The sequence below is a fragment of the Chaetura pelagica genome, unplaced genomic scaffold (genome assembly GCF_000747805.2).
Source record: "Chaetura pelagica isolate M959 unplaced genomic scaffold, ChaPel_1.0 scaffold737, whole genome shotgun sequence".
NCBI classification, from domain to species: Eukaryota; Metazoa; Chordata; class Aves; order Apodiformes; family Apodidae; genus Chaetura; species Chaetura pelagica.
This window is the reverse complement of record NW_009953813.1, coordinates 699227-721891: the sequence shown is the minus strand read 5'-3', so window position 1 is coordinate 721891 and position 22665 is coordinate 699227. Positions and strand designations below refer to the sequence as shown.

The following is a 22665-nucleotide window of genomic DNA, read 5'->3' as shown; positions in this document are numbered from 1 at the left end:
CTTTCCATTGACTATGTCTGTTCTGCCAGGCCCTACCTTGACAAATGCCTGAAACCGCTTGTCCTTTGAGTACAGATCTTTGAAGTTATTTACTGCCTCATTGTGATGCCCACAGAACTTGCCGTACGTTTTCTTCATTCGCTCAGCGCTCTCGCCAGAGAACTGCAAGACACAAGACACAGAGATCCAATTTGTACTGAGCTCCTGGTGTGACAGCCCAGCAGTGACTGCCAGTCTCTAAAAAGAACTTGATGAAACCAAATTAGACCAAAGCATACTCAAGACAGGCAATTAGATCTCTAGAAAGTAAAAAGCTGAGTTTAAAACTGTGTTCACACAATGAAGAATTTGGGATTCTACCTCAGAAGGCTTAAAAGCCAACAACAAAAAAGTCATGATAAATAGGAGGGGAAAAGTGCAGAAAAAGAAAACTAAAATGACCCACCTGAAGTTAAAAAGCAGCAGATCAGTAACTCAGCCAAGAAACACACTGGGCACATTTTGGCTGTGGACTACTGCATACCCTCTAGGCTAAAGTCAAATAATTCTGTGCCTGTCGGTGGATGTTTCTCTCTCTCACATAATGAACTAAATTAATTTTAATCATTAGACCTTCCTTTGAAAGAGCAAAATGTGTTTCAAAAACCAGAGGCAGAGATTTTCACTTGTGTGAAGGGTAAAGGTGCCATCAGCTGTGACTAACAGGCAGAAACAGGAGGGAAGGAAGAGCGCCTGGTTTCCAGCTGTGGTCTCAGAAGCACAGGCTTTTTCCAGTACTTACTTGATTCACTAGGATGTCACCTATCCTCTTGATAACGAAGTTCTTTTCACTTTTATCTGCCAACGACTCCTTCTTCCTTTCCAAGATCCGCTGGAAGAAGTGACTGTGGATGTGCAGCAAGCTCTCCAGGCAGGGAAAGATCTTGTCCACGACTTGTTGATCATACTGCAGTTCCTGTAACATCCCTGCGCTGTACACGTCGTTCATGATCTTCAGGGTACGGACATGATGCATTTCTGTCTGCATCAGCTCTGTATAGGATAAGGTCAGAACCAAGGTCATGTTAAAGTACATGGGTGTACAGTCCATGTAAAAGCTGCCATTAAAAATTGGACATTTTCTAAGAGGCTTCAGAAGATTTCATGTGAGGTACTGAAACATTAATATTGAAACAATATTTTCATATGTAGGAGAAATAGAAGGGCAGGGGCAACTAATAAAGAGCTTTTGACACTGCTGCTGAGGTCTGAACCTTCAGCACTGTCATGTGCTCCTTCCTAACACCTTTCTGCCAGCCTCAACATAGTGTGCTTTTGCCATCCAGGACGGGTCTTGCATCCTATATGAGGAGACCTGCTAGTGAGCTGCTCTGCTGTAAGAGAGATTAAATGTCATCAGTAGACAAAAGAGGAGAGACAATTTCTGGGTTTTTTTGTCTTCTGGATGTGTGAAAGGCAGAAAGAAAACTTTCACTGAACACATCATGTTTCTAAGAACTTAAGGAACGAAACTTTAGATTCTGAGGAAACTAAGTCAATGCATGTATTCACTGACCTGAAGCTTCCCAAATCTGTGCACAGGAATATACCAAAAAGCTATCTACAAAGAGTGAAAAATTCATATGCAGGCATTTCTCACCATAGATCACATCTTGTCGTTTGACAACATCTTTGTTCTGCTGCTGTAGGAACTTGCTGTCCACTACTTGGCTCCAGGACTCTGCCTCCAGCTGCTTGGAATCTAATTCCAGGTCTCCCATCAGCTGTCCTTCGTTCATGTCTGCACCTTCACAAAGCAATGTATGTACCACTAAGTTACTGCTAACTTGTCTCATTTGAGATTCCTGTCTGTTCTTCTAGGTTTAGGCTTTTTTTCTGTCATACCACACACATGACACAATCTCTTCTACTGACACAAAAATGATCATATGGATTTATAGCATGTAAATATCATGTTGTGAAAAGCACTTTTTAAGGTTATTTGCTAGCTGCACAAAACTGGTCCATGGGTTTTACACAGACCCAATTCTAGCTCAAGACAACGGATTCTTTATCTGCAGTATGACAACATCACAGATACATAAAAAGACAAACCCCCTAATTTCTTTATATTTAAGCCCAACTCTCTCAGCTTGCCCTCGAAGTAGACGTGCTCCAGCCCTTTGATCATCTCTGTGCCCCTCCTCAGGACTCACTCCAACAGCTCCTTATGTTGGGGGCCCCAGAACTGTACACAGTACTCCAGATGGGGTCTCATAGAAGAGTAATGGGGGAGAATCATCTCCCTAGACCTGCTGGCCATGCTCCTTTTGATGCAGCCCAGGACAGCATTGGCTTCCTGGGCTGCAGGTGCACATTGCTGGCTCACATTGAGCTTCTTCTCATCAACCAACACCCCCAAGTCCTTTTTCTCAGGGCTGTTCTCAACCCATTCTCTTCCTAACCTGCATCTGTGCTTGGGACTGCAGTGACACAGGTGCAGGACCTTGCACTTGGCTTTGTTGAACTTCTTGTGCTTAGCATGGGCCTACCTTTCAAGCCAGGGTCCCTCTGGATTGCATCCCTTCCCTCTGGGATCTCTTACCTTCATCAACCAGCGATTCCATGGATTCATTCACCCGACTGATTTTATGTAAGGAGTCTGTTGACTGTGACAGGAATTTCCAAGTCTGTATTAAGCTGTCATCATTCCCAACTCTGCAGAAAAACAGAACACAACATTATAATTTATGATATCAAAAAGCAGTCCATCTCAGAGTCTTTATCAACAGCTCTAAGGATCAGAAGAATGGGTTGAAATAAATTTTACCATGAATATCCAGAGCATTCAAAGTATCCAGAACATCCTAGTCCTTGCTATTGCCCTGTGTGTAAAACTGCTCACTATGCAGATAGTGTAGGAACAATAAATTAGATTTTATTCTTTTTTATGTTTGTATTTAATTATAACACAGTCCTAAAAACTCCATTAAGATCACAGTTCTGTGTCTCCATTATACCATTATGCACACAGAAGTTAATAGTATACCTGAGCTGCAAATGTGTGCTTGCACCATACCCAGCACAAGACAAGAAACTCCCTCTTGGAGGCCAGAGCATCTCTATGAACTGGTCTTGAATATAACCAGACTAACTCAGAAGCTTCTGAACTCATGCCATGACTAAACTAACCCAGACAAGCCTGAATGTGCAGAAGGAAACTGAAATATGAAATATGGCTATTTCTGGTTTTGTAATCCTCTTTTGTACCTTTAGCACAAATCACAGTACATGAATTTATTTTTAATGAGATGGGAATTTCTCTAAGCTTGCAGTGTCAGGGAACACACTCGTACACAGGGAGAAAACTTACCCTGCAATGTTCTGTATTGAGACACTTTTTGAAAGTGCTGTAGTCTGTTGTGATCTCCTGTTGTTGAATATTGAGGTGACAGTGTTTTCATCAGGAGCGAGTATTGCAGAGCGCGGGCGCTCCTTCGGCTGCGAGCCTGCCAGGGAAGGGTCAGAAGAGTCAGCTCGTGTAACTGCACTGTTAACTGCCACAGAGAAATCAGGCTCTATAAGTCACTTCCTCTTCCTTCTAGAGTCCTCACTAGGAGAGTTCAGCTGTTAGAAACAGCTGCATGAAGGAGAGAACATGGACCACTGTGCAGAGCTGACTGCATTGCACTAGACTTAAACATGAACTTGGGAAATGAAATTTAATTTTATTTGATAAATAATCACATACGGTAATCTATGTTGCTTTTTAATTTCCCTGGGCCTATAATCATAGAATCATAGAATCCTAGGGGTTGGAAGGGACCTCGAAAGATCATCTAGTCCAACCCCCCCTGCCAGAGCAGGATCACCTAGAGTACATCACACAGGAACTCATCCAGGTGGGTTTTGAATGTCTCCAGTGAGGGAGACTCCACAACCTCCCTGGGCAGTCTGTTCCAGTGCTCCGTCACTCTCACAGTAAAAAAAAAATTTCGGATATTCACCTTGAACCTCCTATGCTCCAATTTGCACCCCTTGTCCTGTCACTGGTCATCACTGAAAAAAGCCTAACTCCATCTTCCTGACACTCATCCCTTACATATTTGTAAACATTGATGAGGTCACCCCTCAGTCTCCTTTTCTCCAAGCTAAAGAGACCCAGCTCCCTCAGCCTTTCCTCATAAGGGAGATGTTCCACTCCCTTAATCATCTTAGTAGCTCTGCGCTGGACTCTTTCAAGCAGTTCCCTGTCCTTCTTGAACTGAGGGGCCCAGAACTGCACACAATACTCCAGATGCAGCCTCACCAATGCAGAATAGAGGGGAAGGAGAACCTCTCTTGATCAACTAACCACATCCTTTCTAATGCACCCCAGGATGCCATTGGCCTTCCTAGCCACAAGGGCACATTGCTGGCTCATGGTCATCCTCCTGTCTACCAGGACCTCCAGGTCCCTTTCACCTACACTGCTCTCCAGCAGGTCAGCCCCCAGCCTGTACTGGTACATGGTGTTTCTCTTCCCCAAATACAAAACTCTACACTTGCCCTTGTTGAACTAATTATACACATCTTCCTGCTTCTGGTCAAACTTTTTAAGATAAGTTCCTCTATGAGTATGCACCACAGAGAAATGCTAACCCTTATCTCATTATACTATCACGTACCTTTAACTAACGTTTGCAAATTAATTCCAGATTTTCCTTTCTTCAGATGCATTTCTGCTTTCTGGATTCATACCTCTGAATTTCATGACAAATACCATGGTGGGTACATCTGTATCATACAGTGTGGTTCTATACAGTGACCTTCAAGCTATCACTAAATGACCTTCTCAGATCACAGCACTACAGAACCCACGTGGGATGTTCCATTCCTGTTCTTTGCCCTTGGTGACACTGGGTAGCTGCAGTGCAGTGTGTATCTCAGCACAGCCAGGAAGTGTTTGTCAGTATTGCTCCTATTCCAAATTAAATTTTCTGGTTTTACTACGTCAAAGATTAGGACTATTTAATTAAAAATAAATTATTTTGAAGAAGCATCCTCTTGACTGGTGACCTTAGCAATTTTTGTTAATATAATACTAATAGTTGGATTCTTTCCAATGTCAGACATAAGTGAACACAGGTTGCATGTTCCAGATGTTGTGGACTCATCCACTGAAGGCCTTTAGCAAGTCCCAGCAGTCAAGTAGTTATTCTGAGATGACCTTATGTTTGCTTAATGTTACATGGACACTGCAGAAGTGGATGAACTCTGTGCAATTTCAGTAAAACTTCTGATACAGAAGATAACAGACCATCAAAGCAGAGGAAAAGAAGTTTTCTTACTTTTGTTTCTCATGGTTACTGTGGGTAACGAAGAGGTATCATGTGCCTGCAGCATCCCTCTCTGTGGCTGAAAGAAAAATTAAATTCACTGTCATTTCTTCCTCCCTTCTCCCATCAGGCTGTGCCACATAACTAAAATAAAAAGTTGTGCTTTTTCTCAGTCCTCTCAGAACAGATCAGTTTTTAACTCTGTATGTATTTTTTACACATATAAATGCACACAGACACACACACGTGCATCCCTCTTCCCCCAGTTGCCATCCATGAAACAGGCAAAATAACAGATGGAAAAATGTGCAGTAAATAGGAAAATAAGAAAAGAAAATGCTGACAAAAATTAAGAGAACTGAAAATCATAACTGTATAAACATTAACTAGCTTAGAGAACCATACTGCAGAAGAGGTTCCTCACATTTGGGGCAAGCAGGAATTCTGCACATTCCTCATATAAACAACATACATATTTTATAGTTTTCATTATGCATGATATACACATGATGCTACATTACAGAATGTAGCATTAAGAGATGTAGCATTTAAGGGTGCTGGACACTCCTGAACTTTGCCAATGATGTCATTTATTTTAATCAAAGCACAGGACAGACCATCTCACCGTAAGGCCCTGTGCACTGCAGGGAACAACACAGGGACAAACAGCCTGTGGCACTAACCTGGACCGTTTACAGAGCTCAAGGAAAAACTACTGTATTAACATGTGGTTCTGGGGAATTTCAGGAGAGCCCAGAGAAATTATTCACTGTAGCACAGGGGCTGAAGATCCTTCCAACAAGCTGGAAACTTTGGGATGCATGGTATATATCTGCATGCTAGATGGTTTAATTTTTTTTATTTATTCAGTAGAGTAGATGAAATCTCTTACCTTCATTTTGACCTTTGCACAAGAAGCAAAACTCTCCTTACAGCCTTTGTGAACAATTGCATTGCAGTCTGTCAAAAGTAAAAACAACACAATAGCCAATTAAATAAAAAACCACAGAAAACAGGTCAGGTTTTGCCATTTGTAATCCAAGCTGTTATCCTGCACAACTGAGAATTACTGCTTTCAGGCATCATTGTGGTTTACATGAGTAGATACAGATACTGAGAGACAGGTTGTTTTCCTGGACAATTAGCCTTTTTTTGTTAACAGGAAATTCTGTTTAAAAATCAATGCAAGGTTTGAAGTATTAACTCTCCTGACGGATGAAAGATCACAACTCAAATGCTCTTGGATGATAATCCGTAGCTTAGAGAAAATGTGTTATTTCCATTGATTCATGATCACACATTAACACAGATCATGAGTTATTTTTAAGTGCACATTACACTGTAAGAATACGGTTCTGAATTATTTCTTCAAGAAATATGAGAGGAAAAAATTCCACACACAAAATGACAAAATATGCTCACATGCCTAAAAGTTCTTACAATTAGGCCTACTCAATAAAAGCCAGTAATTCTTCTGCTATTTTGAGAGAGGTAAGGGTGTTGCTATTCTGTCAATGTCCCACAATTTCCTGTGCAAGAGATAGAAGAAAGAAACCTGCATGTTCTTGCAAAAACCCACAAGCAGTATAATTTTTCACATGAAAAAAGGAAGAGGAACAAAACTTGCTTCTGGTGCATGAAAAGAGGCAGCAAGACAATTCAATCCCATAAAATTCACACTCAAGCCTTGAAAGCCTGAAGGCAGCTCTTTAGTATGTACCATTTAGCAATAAAGCATTTTATTTTAGACAGAAAATCTTGTTTTAGGGAGTTCATTCCTCCCATTCAACTCTCCAGCAGACAGGAAGTTCCTCCAATTCCTCTGTATTGCTAATACTAATAGTTAAAAATCCCCAAAGCTTTGTTTACTACTACTGATTATAAAAAATAAAAAAGACTAGGCAGAGAGCTATTAAAAATTAGCATTTTTTTGCTTGCCTATTTGTTTCAAAGCGTGCTAAATCTGTCAGCATTGACTAGCTGTTTCAGGAAGCTGGGGGCATCATTGAAAAGTTGAGACATTGATTTAAAAGGATTCAGGTTTTTTAAAAGGCATTAACAAAAAAGTCATCTGTAGAGCAAAGAGAGATGGTAGCAGTACCACTTCTGTAGGAAAAAAGTAGTCTGCAACAGCACAGGAACAAGAGAGCCTCTGCTGCTGGTTACCAGTCACTTCTGACGTCTTTCATGGCTGATTTTAAGAAGTGATGGGAAAAAGGAACACTCTCAGACCTAAGCTTACAACCTGGGCCCAGACCAAACTTTCCCAGTCAGAATGTTGTAACTTGAAAATTAAGGAAATAATGTCTATGCTAAAACATATGATAGTGTTGGATTATTTTAACTCATTAGGATACAGAGTTACATCAGGATGTTTAATTTTCTAAGTGGCTTCAGAAGCTGTAAAGAAGTCAAGAGGGGAAAAGGAAAGGATGCAGTTGAAAGCTTAGAATTGCTGATGTTTTCCATTTCCCATCAGACGGACACAGAGAATGTGTCATACAAACAACTTTGCTGAAATCTGTTCTCTTCCAGGAAACTCAAAACTGTCATTCAGGATTCAGCTGGCTGCTCCTTCCCCTGCTTATCAGAGATGTTTTATACACTACTTATCTGCCAGAAAGAGCAGAGAGAGACAGAGCCTCCTGATCCAGCCTGTGAGCAATTCCCATACATGCTTCAACTCCTCTCTAGGCTACTGGAGTGTAAAATACTACTAATAGTGAGGAAGGGAGAGCTCTGAGCTGCAGTGGGGAAAAGACTTGTCTGCATACTCTGCAGTTGAACCAGTCACCATGATGGTCTCGACCACACAAGCGCTGCTGACCTTATCAAGCTACACGCAAGAGAAACTGTCTGATAAGAAAAGGGAACAAGATCATCAGTCTCACAGGCTCTGCCGTGGTGTCTGTACCGCCTGCGTGGTACTGCACGTATTTCACATGCACACAGGTAGTTGCCATTTCAGCTGTGATGCAATTTCATGTGTAAAGGGAGAAGAGGGTTAGTATTTCCATTTGGCATCATGCTGTTCTCACTGAGGGCTCACCGAAGCAGTGCTTCATGGGTGGGATTTTTTTTTACTCATTAGAAATAAAAGCCATGAACCAAGGTAGCTTTCTCCAACCTCCATCTAACTTAACAAAGCATCCCAGCCCCAAGCCATAACATGCAGCTGAAATCACCACAGTCCTCCATCTGACTATAATACACGCCAAAAAGCAGAGGCAGAAAATCCTGCGGGATCCTGCCATGTCTGAGCACAGACTAGGAAGGAGGTTGCAGCCACAACTCATTTCAGTCCAGCTTCCATACAGCAACATGCTGTTCATGAATCACTATCTCCAGTGTCTCCCTGACACCCCACATCCATGAGTAAGACGAAAAAAAAAAAAAAAAATAAGGTTCAGATTTCCCATGCCACCTTTACTGCATTACAAATGGAAGGGAGGGAACCCCCCTCCCCAACTCACTTGCACAGTAGTACGAATCCTTGTTGAAAGGTTTCATACAGTGGTAACAGGTTGCTTGGGCTACAACGGAGATTGCAGTGAAGAGATGTCCGTTTAACAGCTTCTTATCTTTCTCCTTCTCCTTGGAATCTTTGTCCTTCTCTTTAGACTTCTCTTTATCTTTCTCTTTTTCCTGCCAAAAGAAAAGGAACAAATGCCATGTTACTTTGCAGAGGTCTGTTCTCTAGTTACAGATTCTTCAGTGTTTGCCTTTGGCACTACAACCGTATCGATCAGCATGCACCTTAACAATAGTCATGTGTCTGCACAACACACTCTTAAAAAATCAACTTGCAGCCCCCATGGATGTGGATTAACATACTATTGACTCACAGACTCTTCTGCACAGGTGTCTCATCCAGCAGAGACAAAATTAAGCCTATTCTGAAGGCAGTGATTTTCCTCCACCGTTGTTTTATATTTACTTGGTTTTCTTCTGGGCTCTCATCAATCTCTTCAGCACATTCAATGAATTGTGTTAAATACAAACACCATGTGTAAAATGAATCAACTTCCAATGCAGTTAATTTCTAAGGCCAATTCACAAGACTCATGCTTTGTGCAACTGCATTTTTAATGGAAAATGCAAGCTCTACCTCAGTGCCTGTACAGCATCACGGCCAGAACATTTCCACCTCCATCTTCCTTCTATCTAGCTACTTTTTCAACAGTTTCATACAACTCCAAGTAACCATGTGAAGCTTTTTGGGCAACTGGATCTTTCACAAGCTCTCAAAATGTGGCACCACAGAAAGGCAGCGGAACAACAGCAACACCATCAAAGGTTATCTCGTCTTCCGGAAGCCAGTGTTCAACCTCTGGGCTACTCAATGTTGGCAAGATGACAAACACCGCTAGTTTCTCCAACTTTTAGATGAGTTCTTGGGTACCCTTCTATTGCTACCCAAGACAGAAAATGCTAAATACTAAAAACTTGAAGTATTTTTCCCTGCTGTCTTTCATGGATACGGAATTCTCCCGAATAATTTTTAAAGGAAACTCCATAGAAAAGCTCCACATTTGAAATATAGAGACTTCTTGAATTTCTATGTACCACCCTACAAAATGCCTAACAGAGAGTTCAGCTCCAGATCTGTATCTTAACTGTTACTGCAGATTTCATGGCATCTGAAAAAGAAGCTTAACCAGAAATTGGTAAAAGCTTCTGTAAGCTTGTCTTGGCATTTTATTATTTATGTGCCTTTTGCTAAATATTGTCACAGCCTTAATATCAGAAACCTGCAGAACAGCCCATGTGAGTAAACACCAATAAGTGGTTAAAAGAGGTCCCTCTGGCAGCAAAAATTTTGAGCCTTTGATGATACACTCAAATAATCAGTAACTTAGCCTCCCCTCAGTAACACAGTCTCCTCTCTCTCAACACACCCCAGGCAACATGCCAGTGTCGGAGTCCCTCCTTGCAAAGCCTCATAAACAGAAGGTCTGTTTACTGGCCTTAAATGCTATTTTATTCTGCAAATAAGCAAAACTAGGAGAATTACTGCTGTGCAATAATCCTGTCTGAAGCAGAAAACCTGCCACGAAGAGTCTGCTTTTTGGCACATCTTCACCTCATTTGAACCATCAGGTCAGAACCACCACCCCACATAAACCTCCACAACCCTGCTCTGCATCTGCTGACCTGACCACCTTTAACCATGTCCAGCCCAGCAGGATACAAGAACTAAAACTCGCCAGCTTAGTCCTTGGTTGATGGTACCAAGTTAATGCCAAGTCTGGAATAATACCCCATCTTCATAAAAATTACTGTAAAAACACTGTAATTTATGCTGAACAACCCCAGGAAAAACAGGAAACGGATGCAGCACTTTTAAGGAAGAAAGAGCAACCTTGGTATGCAGGATGCCAGCCGTACTGCTGAAACTTGAGGTCTCAAAATCAGTTGTTTTTTTCTCTGTGACAGTTACTCTAACTTTTTTTTTTGTTAAAAGGATTGTAAAAACAATGGCTGAACGTTCACCAACGTGCACTGACAGACACGACAGGTACCCAAATTGGTCACACAGCCCAAAATAACAGAGCGTGCAGCAGCCCCAGGTCCTGCTCTGAAATAACCACAAAGCTCTTACCTCCCAATGCTTCAGTCCTGCCAGCGTCACTGTTATTTGAGGTACTTCAGCAAATCTATTCCATTTTATCGACATCCTTCCCTTGGGGGCAGGAGAGCTGCTCCCCAGCAGCACTAGCCCATCCTGACCACCCAGAGCTGCCCAGGGGGGCCTGCAGTCAGAGAGGAGTTGAGCAAAAGGGGGAGGGCGGGACGATTGCTGCTAACTTCCTTGAAGATGATTTTAGCTACTTTGCTACTTCTTTCATCTTGCCCTACCCTAGCTTCCCCTGCTAAAAAAGAATGAGGCAGGAAAGGATGGGATTAATATTTTAGAAATCAGAAGTCAATGCAAGATCAGCCATTTAAAAGGCAGAGGGTGATAAATCAAACCCTCCGTGATGCTTGGGATACAGAAAAAAAGTGAATTTTAACATACCTCTGTGTTGCTTCAGCAAAGAGCTGCAGAAGATTTCCCAAGCAGAAAGGTTTCAAGTGTTTGTTCTCCTCCTGCTCTACAGGTCACAAATAGTCCCTGTCTCTTAGACCCTTCAGACAACTCCAGCCCTGGCTATATACACCACAAGGCTGTGGGTGCTACAGCCCTGCCTAATAACTGCGCAAGTCCCAGTAAAAAGAGAAATTACTCATGCTAATTTTCTGTCGTCATTTCCCAGAAGCTCTCTACCAAAATGAAGAATATTAGTGGGTTTTTTCTAATTGACACTGATACAATATGTTTTATTCTTCTCAAATGTGAATCAGTGCGCACTGCTGATTTCAAGAGATTTGCAAAATACATGCCAGACACGGGTAAATTCACATAAACTTTGCTCAGTATCCCCTCCAGTCAATACTCCCAACACCCCTTTATTTTTACAGGTTTTTTTACATAACTGTTTGACACCATTTTCAAGAAGAGCTGTTGCCAGTAGTAGGCTCAGATGTGCTTTATTTTACAGTTCATCTTAAAAAAGGGTGCATTTCTGAAGGTTTGGAGAAAAGTAAAACCTATGTGGAAAGAAGCTGAAGCCTCTCTCCCTCCTGACAGCCCAGACAGCAGCAGAAACCCTCTTCCGGTCCAACTTCCTCTTTCAAGGTTTGCTGTTTTTCTTTTTAACTCTTATAGGTTTTCATCACCCATAACTCAGTTCCCAAGAATTTCTAGGTCAAATTATTCAAATTTACAGCTGAAGCCCCAAAAATGTATGTCATGCAAACATTCCACCTTGAGCAGATTTGAAATTGTAATTTGAATGATACTGTGGGTTTTTAGTTAGTAAAAATAACAGAACTGATGCGAGCTGCAATTTTTGTAGTGTATATTATTATTGTTGGGATTTTGGAGCAATTCTTTATCAACAGTTTCAGACACAATCAAGAAATGAATGAAATCAGACCCTACTTATTTAACAAAAGCAGATCAAATATCTCAAAGCCCTTCTGTTGTATTTTCTTACCTGTCCCACCAGATCCCTTCTATATACATCTCCAGTTCTTGCTTTAGAGATTATAAACCCAAAGTGCAAGAACCAATTAACAAATTTCCAGTCTCATTCACAGGCTCCACAACATGCTCCACAACTTCTCACCAGTGTTTGCACAGAGGTTTCTGCGTAAACAGGTAATTTTTTTTTTTACATTGTACTTTGCAGGAGGCAAAACCATTGTTTCAAAGCTGCACAGCAGTAGCTCCAAGCTGCTGCTACTTGCAGCTGACATCTTTAAAGGCAGATCCATAAAGAGGAACTGTGTGTTAGGATGACTGATCTCACTACAGCTGGTAGCTCTTTGCAAAGGTGATGCAATCTTTCCAAAAAGTGTACGTGCATTGGACCCTAAGAACACACAAACCCAGCTGTGTTAGGGGAACACTCAGGCTGAAACATCAAGTGCTTTATGTTGGGAAAGGCTAGAATCAAGTTTGCCAGTGGAGATGAGGACCCCTCCCACAACGTGTAGGCTTCGGACGAGTCTTATTCTACGATGGGCACAATACTCATTATGCCACATTTTGTTTTCTGTTTGCCATTTAGACACTCAACAGAACATGTAATTGTGTGTCTCTGAGGCCTTCCAATAGCATCTACCAATAGATCAGCTACACATCACTTCGCTATATAATACACGTTGCCCACTGTGAGGTGAAGGTGCTCTGAGGTTTGGTCAGACATACTAAACTAAGGTGAGATTTGAGTACAAATCCAAACAAGCTGAAAATACCCCAAATATATATTAATATTCAGGGGACAATTTAAGGCAACATCAGCCCTTTTGTGTGAAGTCTTTAGCATTAATATAATTATTACTGTAACCAATACTGTTCCAATAAAATTCAGCTATTCTGATCAGTGTTTAACCTTCAGCAAATTAAGACCCAGGGTTTTAAGGACAAAAAAGGGGGTTAAAATAAATACTGGCCATCTCTAAAGGTCACAATTTGAGCAACCTCTCTAGCAGTGCACAGGAACTTTGTGGCAGCCAGTCCCTTCTTGCAGCTCCTATCCTCATTTTATTAAACACTTCCCAGGTTCTGCAAAAATTAGACCCATCAATCACTGCAAAGCCTTAACTTATGCAGGCGCAGAATCTATTCTCTATAATAAATTAAATTTCATTCTGTGGGGAAAAGAGGCAAAAACATTGCACAGGAAATCTCACCTCAGATGCATTTCAATTTTGGGGGTGCTAAGATTTCCCATGTAGCTATTTCCTATTACCCCAAAAAGAATCCTCCACTCACAAAAGGAATAAAAAACCAAAGTCAGATACCATCCTATGGAAACACAATGAAATATAAGAATAATCTCTGCTATCTATGGATATTTCACAGCAGTGTAAACCACAAGAAGCACTTACTTTGCTCTTCTTGCTGCTGGACATTTTATTCCTGAGGTAGCTGAAGGTGCGACTGACTTTTGTTCCACTTTTACCAGCAGGGACACTGCTGCTCTCTTCAGATATGCTAAAATGAATAAGGAAAAAAGGTTGGGTTTACTTTTATTTTTTCCCGAAGCAACTTCTAAATTGATAGATTCTTTTTTAAAAGGATGTATGCATTTATTATCCAATAGTCATGGGTTACTTTATGGTGTTTACTAGAGAAGGCAAAGTGAAGAAAAAAATACCACTCCAGTAGTTTGTTATATATTTCAAGGAATCTTTTTATGTATTTTTTAAGCAATCTTCATTCTCAAACTATGTCATAGCACCCTCTGCTGCTATCGGGCCAAATAACCAGTAACTGGCTCACAGGACCTGCTCCTTTACATGGCAAATCTGCAGGTTCACAGGCAGTCTTGGCATTTAACCATGGAAATTTCAGACAGAAAGGGAAAGACATGCATAAATCCTTTAAAGAGAAATCTCCTTCCAGATAAAGACATCTAATGAACTCTGAAAAAGCAGTGAATGTCTTTAACAGACACCACACTGTCTGCAAAGTAGAGATGAGAATACCAAGTAATAAGCAGCAGTTGTTATTTGTATGGTATTCAGGCATTTCGGGGATGCCAAATATTTTCTCTCAGTATCTTCACACACAAGCTTATGACTTCTTCAGAAGAATAAGAAATCAGAGGAAATTATTATTTCATTAAAGAAAAAGTCTGTCAATAGCAAGTACAACACAAGCCAAAAGCAGAACAGCAGAAAAACAAATGAAATCAAGGGGAAGAAACTAGCAGCAAGCAAGCAGAGGTAAAGAACCTCCCAGCCACAAAAAAAAAGCTGCAGTTATCAGGGACACAGAGACCAGACACCCAGCTCCTTTGGTGCCACAAACATCCTTCCTCCATGGAAGTGCTTTTAAAGCCAGCACCCAACAGAAGATTATCTCCTCTCTACAGCTTGCAAGAATGTAATGAAGAAAAACATGATCGTTTAGGGATTCGTTAGAGAAATATAGACAGAATTCACCAAAGGGAGTAACGACTACTTTTAGTGTACAATATATAACCTCAAGGTAAACACATATACTGTTTGGTAACAGATAATCTGTTATTAGCTGTGAATAAACACAAAGTCTTGTTAGAGATGAGGTCTAAACCAGACTTTCACATTCTATGATCTAAAATATTCTTCAGCTTTGAGACATACAGGGCTGATTTTCACAAGCCTACAACTTGTGACTTCAGCTGAAGTGCTCTGGTGCCAGGAAGGCTTTTAGGTGTCCAAACCAGAGTTCACTACAGGAGTCCCACCAGAAAAGATGTGGTACCCCCAGAATACCATACCTCTGAACCGAGGAACCCGTGGAGCTGCCGAATGCTTGGGTACCTGGAAAAAAATGGAGGGGTGGGGGGTGACATATTAGACTGCAATCTCAGCCCACTGATTTTAAAAACATAGCTTGTGTATTTGGATGGTTCAAAAGGAAGGGGAAGTGTTTTCCAGAAGTGAATGTTTAGAATAGATTTCATGTGCTCAGGATAAAGGCTATTCCCAGTATCCTTAGGTGCTCTCAAATTAGATGCTGAGGTAAAAGCCTGCTTAGCATTTTTATTGTTCTTCAGCTATCAAGCAAGGGATGTTAAATGTGCTGGTAAATCAGGGTATCTGAATCAGAATTGCCAAGTCAATGACAATATATATAAATGAGAATCATTCTGCCACAATGTGCTTATTTATACACCATTAGAAAGAACCTATTGTACAACACATCCGGGTTGCATGTATAAAACTTTTCTGCTCAATAAAATTATAGTTCATTTTCCCATCAAAATCCTGAAGCACTTCATGAAGAGTAAGGGAAACAAGGGAAGCCTTATTTCCTTCTCCATGAAACATTACCAGCCTACGGCTTAGTCACAAAACACTGCTTGAGGGAAGTCTGACTTTCAACATTAAACCAAAGCCTTACCAATGACAAAAACTCTCTTTATACCCCAAGAAACCTGCTTGCACAATGCATTTGGAGCAGATTAGGTAGCTGACATCATTTACAAGAACCATTGAAGAATACTAAAAAAGCAAGATGAAATGATCAAGAGGAGAGAGGGCTCTCTCTAGAGCAAATGGGCTTGTCAGGACTCCCAAAAGGGCCCCACTACACGCACTGTTTGCAGTCCTATCTGAAGTTCAAGAAGCTGCATGACTTTTCATCTTATTAGGCTTCTGCATATACATTATAAGAAAAACGTTTGGCCTCAAATTCTGTTAACACATTAAAGCTAAAGGTGAATGCAAAAGAGCCACTTGACATCAGAGGCAATGTGGTCCAAAAGCAGAAGGTGCATTAGGAAAATCTGTACATATAATATTATGCCTTATGATTCTAAAATATACATTTTCCTAACTGCTGACTCTAGAGTTAACACAGCCCATGACAGGAATACCATTTCTTCATATTGAGAAACTAAAATACAGGTATGCCCCATTACCTAATCCCTCCTTGGAGATCTCAGTTAGTATATCCCTTGCAAAATCTTTCCTCCAATTATCTATCCCGAACACAACCAAGTTAGTAACACTGTAACGTCTTATCACTTGAAGTCCACTATTGAATTTCCTGACTGTGCTGGATTTTTATATAATACTCACTACTGAAGTGCCTATTAAGGTCACACAATTGGGTCTCCAAAATCCCAGATCAATTAATGCTCCAGTGACTCTGGTTCACTTTTCAGCTCTAATTTGCTTTTAACAGTGGGTTAAGCCTCCTTCATCTTTCCTTTTAAGCATCACTCACCAATATTATTTCATATGGTAGCTGGACTTGACATAATTAATCAATGTCCACCATGCAGTGGACTAAGCAGCAAGTGGGTTAGGATGTTGCAAACAAAAGAAACCACGTCACAGCTCCTTAAGGCTCGCAGTATTGTGGGTAAAGAAATTCAAGAAATTCAAAGGCTTTATAGCAATTTTTTTTAAATGCACAGACTGGCCTTTCCAGCCACCTGAAATCCTTGAATATATCACAATATCAAACAAACTGCAAATAACTCTCCATACTTTAGAGAAAAACAGGCACGGAGAAGTGGAGGAGCAGTAACTGAAATGCAAATGCAACCTCAATGCTAACACATCCATCCTCTTATGAGAAATGAACCCTGAAGTCATGAAAAAATAAACAAACTGGTCTGGGATTACTACATGAAAAATGCCTGTTTCCAAAGCAGTATTCTGAATAGCTGTGGCTAAACCAACCGTTATGCAAAGTCACCACAGTACCCTCAGAGAGGAGGGAATAAAGCACATGCAAAGAAAGTAACAGTTTTGTTTGCGACAATATCTGACATTACTTTAAAGGCTGATCAATAACAGCAGCACTGCTGAGGGAGAGGAGATAAATACTGGCTAACAGAAATACCCTCCAAAATTACTATACCATAACCTGACTATTAAGAATAACTTACTTGCTTGGATGCTTAAAACGAAAGAACAAAAATAATAAAAAGAAAAAAGCAAGAAATAACAAAAAAACCCAGAAACCCCACACATGACCCTCTAAAAAAAAAAAAAAGACCAAATCTACCAAAAAGTTGAGCCAAAACTACTTTTATCATGGAAGCATGATGTCAACACACAGCTGCATGCCTGCAGTTCACTTTGTGGGGACCATGAATTGTGAGTTTTGTTAAAGGCAGAAGAGGACAGAGCAAAAGGAGAAGGAGGAAGGAACTTCAATATGGACTAGGAATGGAAGGAGGAGAATTTAGACACCTACCAAGGTGTGTGTGAGAGAGATTTTTTTAAATTCAGAGGCAACCAAAATCTGTTAGACTGGAAAGTAATTTTCCCCATCCCAGTGTGGACACGAGGGATGTGCCCTAGTTTCCTTGCAAACCTTTGATTAGAACTACCTAATGTAACTGCTCTGAATTCTCTCTTTAGAGACTTAGCTGTTTTGGGTTATTTCAACAGTCTAATAAAACATGCTGAAGAAATAGGAAACTTTTTCAATTATCTTTGACAAGCCTATTTAAAAACCAAGAGGAGTTTAATTCAATCATCTGTCCTAGTTGAGTTACTTTTAGCAATGGAGTTCGCAGGAGGAAAAAAATCTACCATAACCACTCACCTGCTCCCCAACAAAACTATTCTGATTATATTATCAGGACCTAGATATGAACAGCTTGATGATTTAAGGTGTTTAGCTACAATATATGTATTTGCTCAGCAAATGAACTGTGAAGTTTTAACCAAAAATTACATAATTTAGTATCAGGGCTTCTCTCTTCAACTGAGCAATGTATTCATTCTCACCTATGGAAAGCAAAATCCTCTTCTATTAACTCCATGCAACAATCTCAAGACAAGTATTTTGGTTTTGATAAAAAGGAAATGACTGTATTGCTGGTCATTGTGGCAGATGATGATATTTGCCACACAGATACAGACCAAATCTAACGTGACAGTGCTGGTGTACGGGACTTTTAGGATTACAATCCTTTTATTCAGACATTAGTTACTGTTCAGATACAGGACCTAGATAATGCTGATAGACATCATGCAATGGAAAGGTTAAAGATTTGCAAGGTGAAATTTCAAGGTCTAAAGAAGAAAACCAGATTTCCCTTTGCTTCCACCCATAATGGCTGCAACGCAGATAAAACAATTACTTACTATCCAACTCCTCCTCCTCATCACTGGAAGAAGAGCCAATAGAAAAGAGAGTTTTAGACATAGGAATGAGTGGAGAGATGCTGAAGAAGGAGATTCGTCTCGATGGTCGAGTCCGGCCCTGGGCTGAGAAGTGGGTTAACAGCAGACATTAGAGCATGCTTGAAAATGCATTTAATAGTAAAAAGGAGAGGAAAACAGCCAAAGCAAACTAAAATCAAAGCAAAGGAAATGTCTGCAAAGCAGCTGGCTTCAGAAAAGACATAAGAAAGAAAGAATTGAGAACATGTAAATTCCAGAGGATGCAGGTCTCATTGCATGCATAATTTGAGGTTCAAGGCTTTCTTATCTTTGCTGTCATATTTTTATAAGAACTCTTCATTAAGACTTATATCTGAACCGTTATTTTCCCAAACAGAACACCAACAATTCAGTGACTGTCTGGAGAAAGAGCATCCATTTCACTGAAATAACTGTCAGGGAATCAATCTAAGAACAACCCAAGATATTTGTTTAAGGGTGCTTTTTGTAGTTAAATAACACCAAAGTTGCTGGGTATAGCAAGGATCTGAAATGTTGACTTTATCTGCCTAGGGAGGTTCTTGCCACTTCTACCTCTAAAGAAAACCAAGACCATTTCAGTAATGTTACACCCTTAAAAGCTTCCAGCTTTAAAATGGAGAGACTAAATTTCCTTTCTTCTCCAAAATAAAAAAGCAAAAAAAAACAATAATTGCTTCTCTTACCTTTTCCTGAACTCACAGACCTTATTTTAAAGAAACTGCCTCAACATGAGAAAAGCCTGTCTGCATTCTCTCCTGTCCTTGCCTGGAAGATGTCTAACACAAACAGTGCCAAACTCAACAGTAAGTCTGTGACATCAAATCCCCATTATCAGTAGGATAACAACAAGTTCAATCATCCTTTCTCAGACATGTTACTGCTCTGCCTTCTGCTTATTTCAGTTTGTGAATTGTGTTTGTCGTTCAGTGCCATGCACTTTTCCAGGAAGCCCTGCTATTTGTTCATGCCCTTGTCTGCAAACTTTGCAAATTATAAGAGTTTACTATAATTCCTGTTTAAATTTATTTTAAGAGCAGCTCTCACATAACAGCACCTTTGCAACTATTATTTTTAAATATGATCTTCTCTGAAAAGGGATGTAAGAGCCAGCTAGCTACTCTAATATAAATTGCTACACAGCACTTACAGAGGGGCTCAAGGGCTGTATTTCCCAAACCTCCTCATTCTACAAACAGGTAGAAATCTGAGATGTGACCTGACCAATGTCAGGATGCTGGACACCCACTCACACGGCACATCAGTGTGCCCTTGGGACAGATGACTGGGACAAGGCTGGGGAAAATCTGCATGTGGGACAGGTCTGACCTAATGGTCTTACATTAAGCATCTACATTACAACATCTTCAGTGCATGTATTCAGGCTAAGTCATTCCATGGCACAGATAAATCAACTTACAGCACAACAGGAAAAAAGAAGCTAAAGACTTTATCAGTATTAAACTACCAAGACAAAGAAGTAGCAATTTGTACTGTCTTCGAGTAAAACACGTCCTTTCAGCCCCACACAATATGGATATATAAAACCCCAGAACTGAATTCAAAATATAAAAATACTACCCGAGGAATATCCAACACAATGCAAAGCAGACTTCCCAGAAATTTTCCTTCAGTCATTAGTCATAAATGCCAACCGCCTGGAGGCGACTTGACTAAAATTATGTGCATGCTTTTCCAACATAAGCAGAACAACCCTAGAGGGACCCAATGAAAGGCATTTAAATTTAAGAATTCTTAGCAAGATTCATGCATTAATTTTGTTTAGACTGCCTTTCAAAGGAGTTGGTCTAGTGTCCCAGACCTGAAGAACATGACTAGGCAACACTGCTTTCTTTCTTCTGTAGTGCACCGTCTATTTAGACTAAAAGTCAAGATGAACAATAATACTTTACTGTAAATAGAACCACCTCCTCCAGCACAGTTCAATTCAACTTCCATTTCAGTGGTTTTATTTATAGCAGTTCCTGGCTTTTTAACAATGCTCCACACTGGAAATTTGCTATTCCAAAGCTGAAAGCAGTCTTCCGAGCACTCCAGCCAACAGCTCTTGTGAGCTCCCTCTATAAAATGCTGAAGGATTAAAGCTGTGAACGGCCACAGCAGCTCTTGGAATATCTGAGACATCAGGTGGAGCATGAGTTAGAAACTCAGCTTCAGAAATTGCTCCTGCCTCAATATATGGGAATGGGAAAAATAAAGAGAAAGCTCTCCATGTTTATTCATTTGGATTTCATTTTTGAGGCTCCTGTGCAAAACAGATTGTTTCCTTCCCATTCAGATGTATTTGAAAAGATCAGGATGTATTTTCTTTTTTAAATGCCTACCATAAAATTATGCAGGTGGACTTAAAAACTAAAATTTTCCTAGAATTCACCTCCATAAAATCAAGGATTTATCCTTGCATAACTGAAGTATTCTGCTGCTATTATATGAATGTCAAACAGGGAAGTTGATACACAGACACCTTCTTATAGAAGGCACTAAGCTACTTCTTATGTACTTACAGTCACAACCCAAGTAACACTACTCCTTCAGAGTGACTGAGGAAGAATGAAGTGATTTACTGAAGTTTCTGAAGTTGGGAAAGTGTCACATCTGGGAAGAGAATCCATAACTAAATTTTAAAGGTCAGTAAGCCTTTTGGATGCTCACATCAACTGCCTCAAATACATTGAATTTTCAGAACCTCCCGTCCTTTAAAATTAGGCCCTTCTGAGGGCAAATTAACTGCAAATTAACTACTGAGAAAATAAAGCTCACAGAAGTGTGAGCAATTGTTAACTTCAGTGTTCAAAACTCACAGACATGCGCCTCAAAGCAGAAGCCTAACGCTGATTTTCTTCCACAGCCCCCCTGAAAAGCTTTCTTAATCTTCTCTTTTCCTTCCCTCTCAGTAAGACTACCATGGCTGACTCTAGAAGATGGCATAATCAGACCTGTCTACCACCAGCTCAGGCCTCAAAGGCATTTTTAACGTGGGTTGTAAGACTGAAGAGCAAAAAGGCGGCAATTTGATTCCAACATGGAGGCACAAATCCCTCCCTGCAGGCCCCGAGCAAAGTCTGAAAGGAGAGGGAGATGAGCCTCAGCAGCCAGGCCCTCTCAGGCACTGAAAGTCTGTTTCTGGGAGCTAGCAGAGTTATTTATGGTGTTTGGTTAGCAACTGGATGTAATGCCAATAAATTGGTTGCTGAAAAAAAATAAATGAAGGCCTTTAGCCCAAGGAGGAAAGAGGGTGTGCCATTGCACAGGAGAAAGAGCCAGTCTCTTCTCAGGACAGATCTGCCCGTGTTTTGGTTACTGTTGCTGAGGGACACATCCGCTAGGCCACATGCTTATTAATCATGAAATTACAATGGCAAAGAATTTAAAAACATCTTCTACAAAGCACTATCACTGTGAACTTCCTCCAGCAAGCTTCTTAAAAGCACCTTCATCTTGTTCAGCTTTGCAAGGGAGAAGCATGTCAATAAAGAGGAAAAGATCAGAGACCGTAATTGACAAGAAGTGATCTAAAATGTCAATACTCTTTCTGGCTGGCAAGTAATAAAATGAAAACACGTGTAACGTGGCCCTTCCTAAGCACATCCAGCTGCAGCCTTTTGAATGACTTTTTCAGCTGAAAGAATCAATACAGCGAAGTTGCAAAATTAAGTGCTTGCTATCACTTCAATTAAGCTAAACTGAAAAATTTATCCTAATCATCTTCTATTATTTTCTTCAGGAACAGGATTCAATAAATTACACCGAACTGCCCCAAAACATTTAGCTCAAAATAAACAGAAACTAATTCCCTCAAGGAGAACAAAACATGACTTTTCAAGTTCCAAATACCAGCTCCTAAAAAACTAGAAGTAGGAAAACAAGATCTCAAGTGGAATTATCTTACCCTCAAACAAAGAAATTCTGAAAAGATGCAAAATTCAAACTTTTCCTTAAATAACAAACTCAATAAATCATAGGTTTTGTACTAGTAGTCTAATTGAAAAAAAAAACCAAACCAAAACCAAAAACAAAACAACACCAAACAAAAGAAACCAAACAGAACTGGAAATACCAGGGATACACTGGGAAGAACAAAATACGAATCTAGACTGAACAAATTCTCCTTTTTCCACTCGCTATTCCATGCAGCAGTGAA

The 22665-nt window shown here is 40.3% G+C and overlaps 1 protein-coding gene across 1 annotated transcript in view; it reads right to left on the bottom strand.

Moving 5' to 3' along the window:
• AKAP13 (A kinase (PRKA) anchor protein 13) overlaps positions 1–22665 on the bottom strand; it is a 67109-nt gene that overhangs the window by 14081 nt on the left and 30363 nt on the right. Inside the window, exons 7-16 of the mRNA XM_010001303.1 lie at positions 15113–15155; positions 13737–13842; positions 8771–8942; positions 6190–6257; positions 5310–5376; positions 3353–3488; positions 2585–2697; positions 1640–1786; positions 782–1032; positions 37–162 (exon numbers count right to left, since the gene is read on the bottom strand). Of these exons, the coding sequence (XP_009999605.1) occupies positions 37–162; positions 782–1032; positions 1640–1786; positions 2585–2697; positions 3353–3488; positions 5310–5376; positions 6190–6257; positions 8771–8942; positions 13737–13842; positions 15113–15155 (1229 nt within the window). The remainder of the gene's footprint in view (positions 1–36; positions 163–781; positions 1033–1639; positions 1787–2584; positions 2698–3352; positions 3489–5309; positions 5377–6189; positions 6258–8770; positions 8943–13736; positions 13843–15112; positions 15156–22665) is intronic.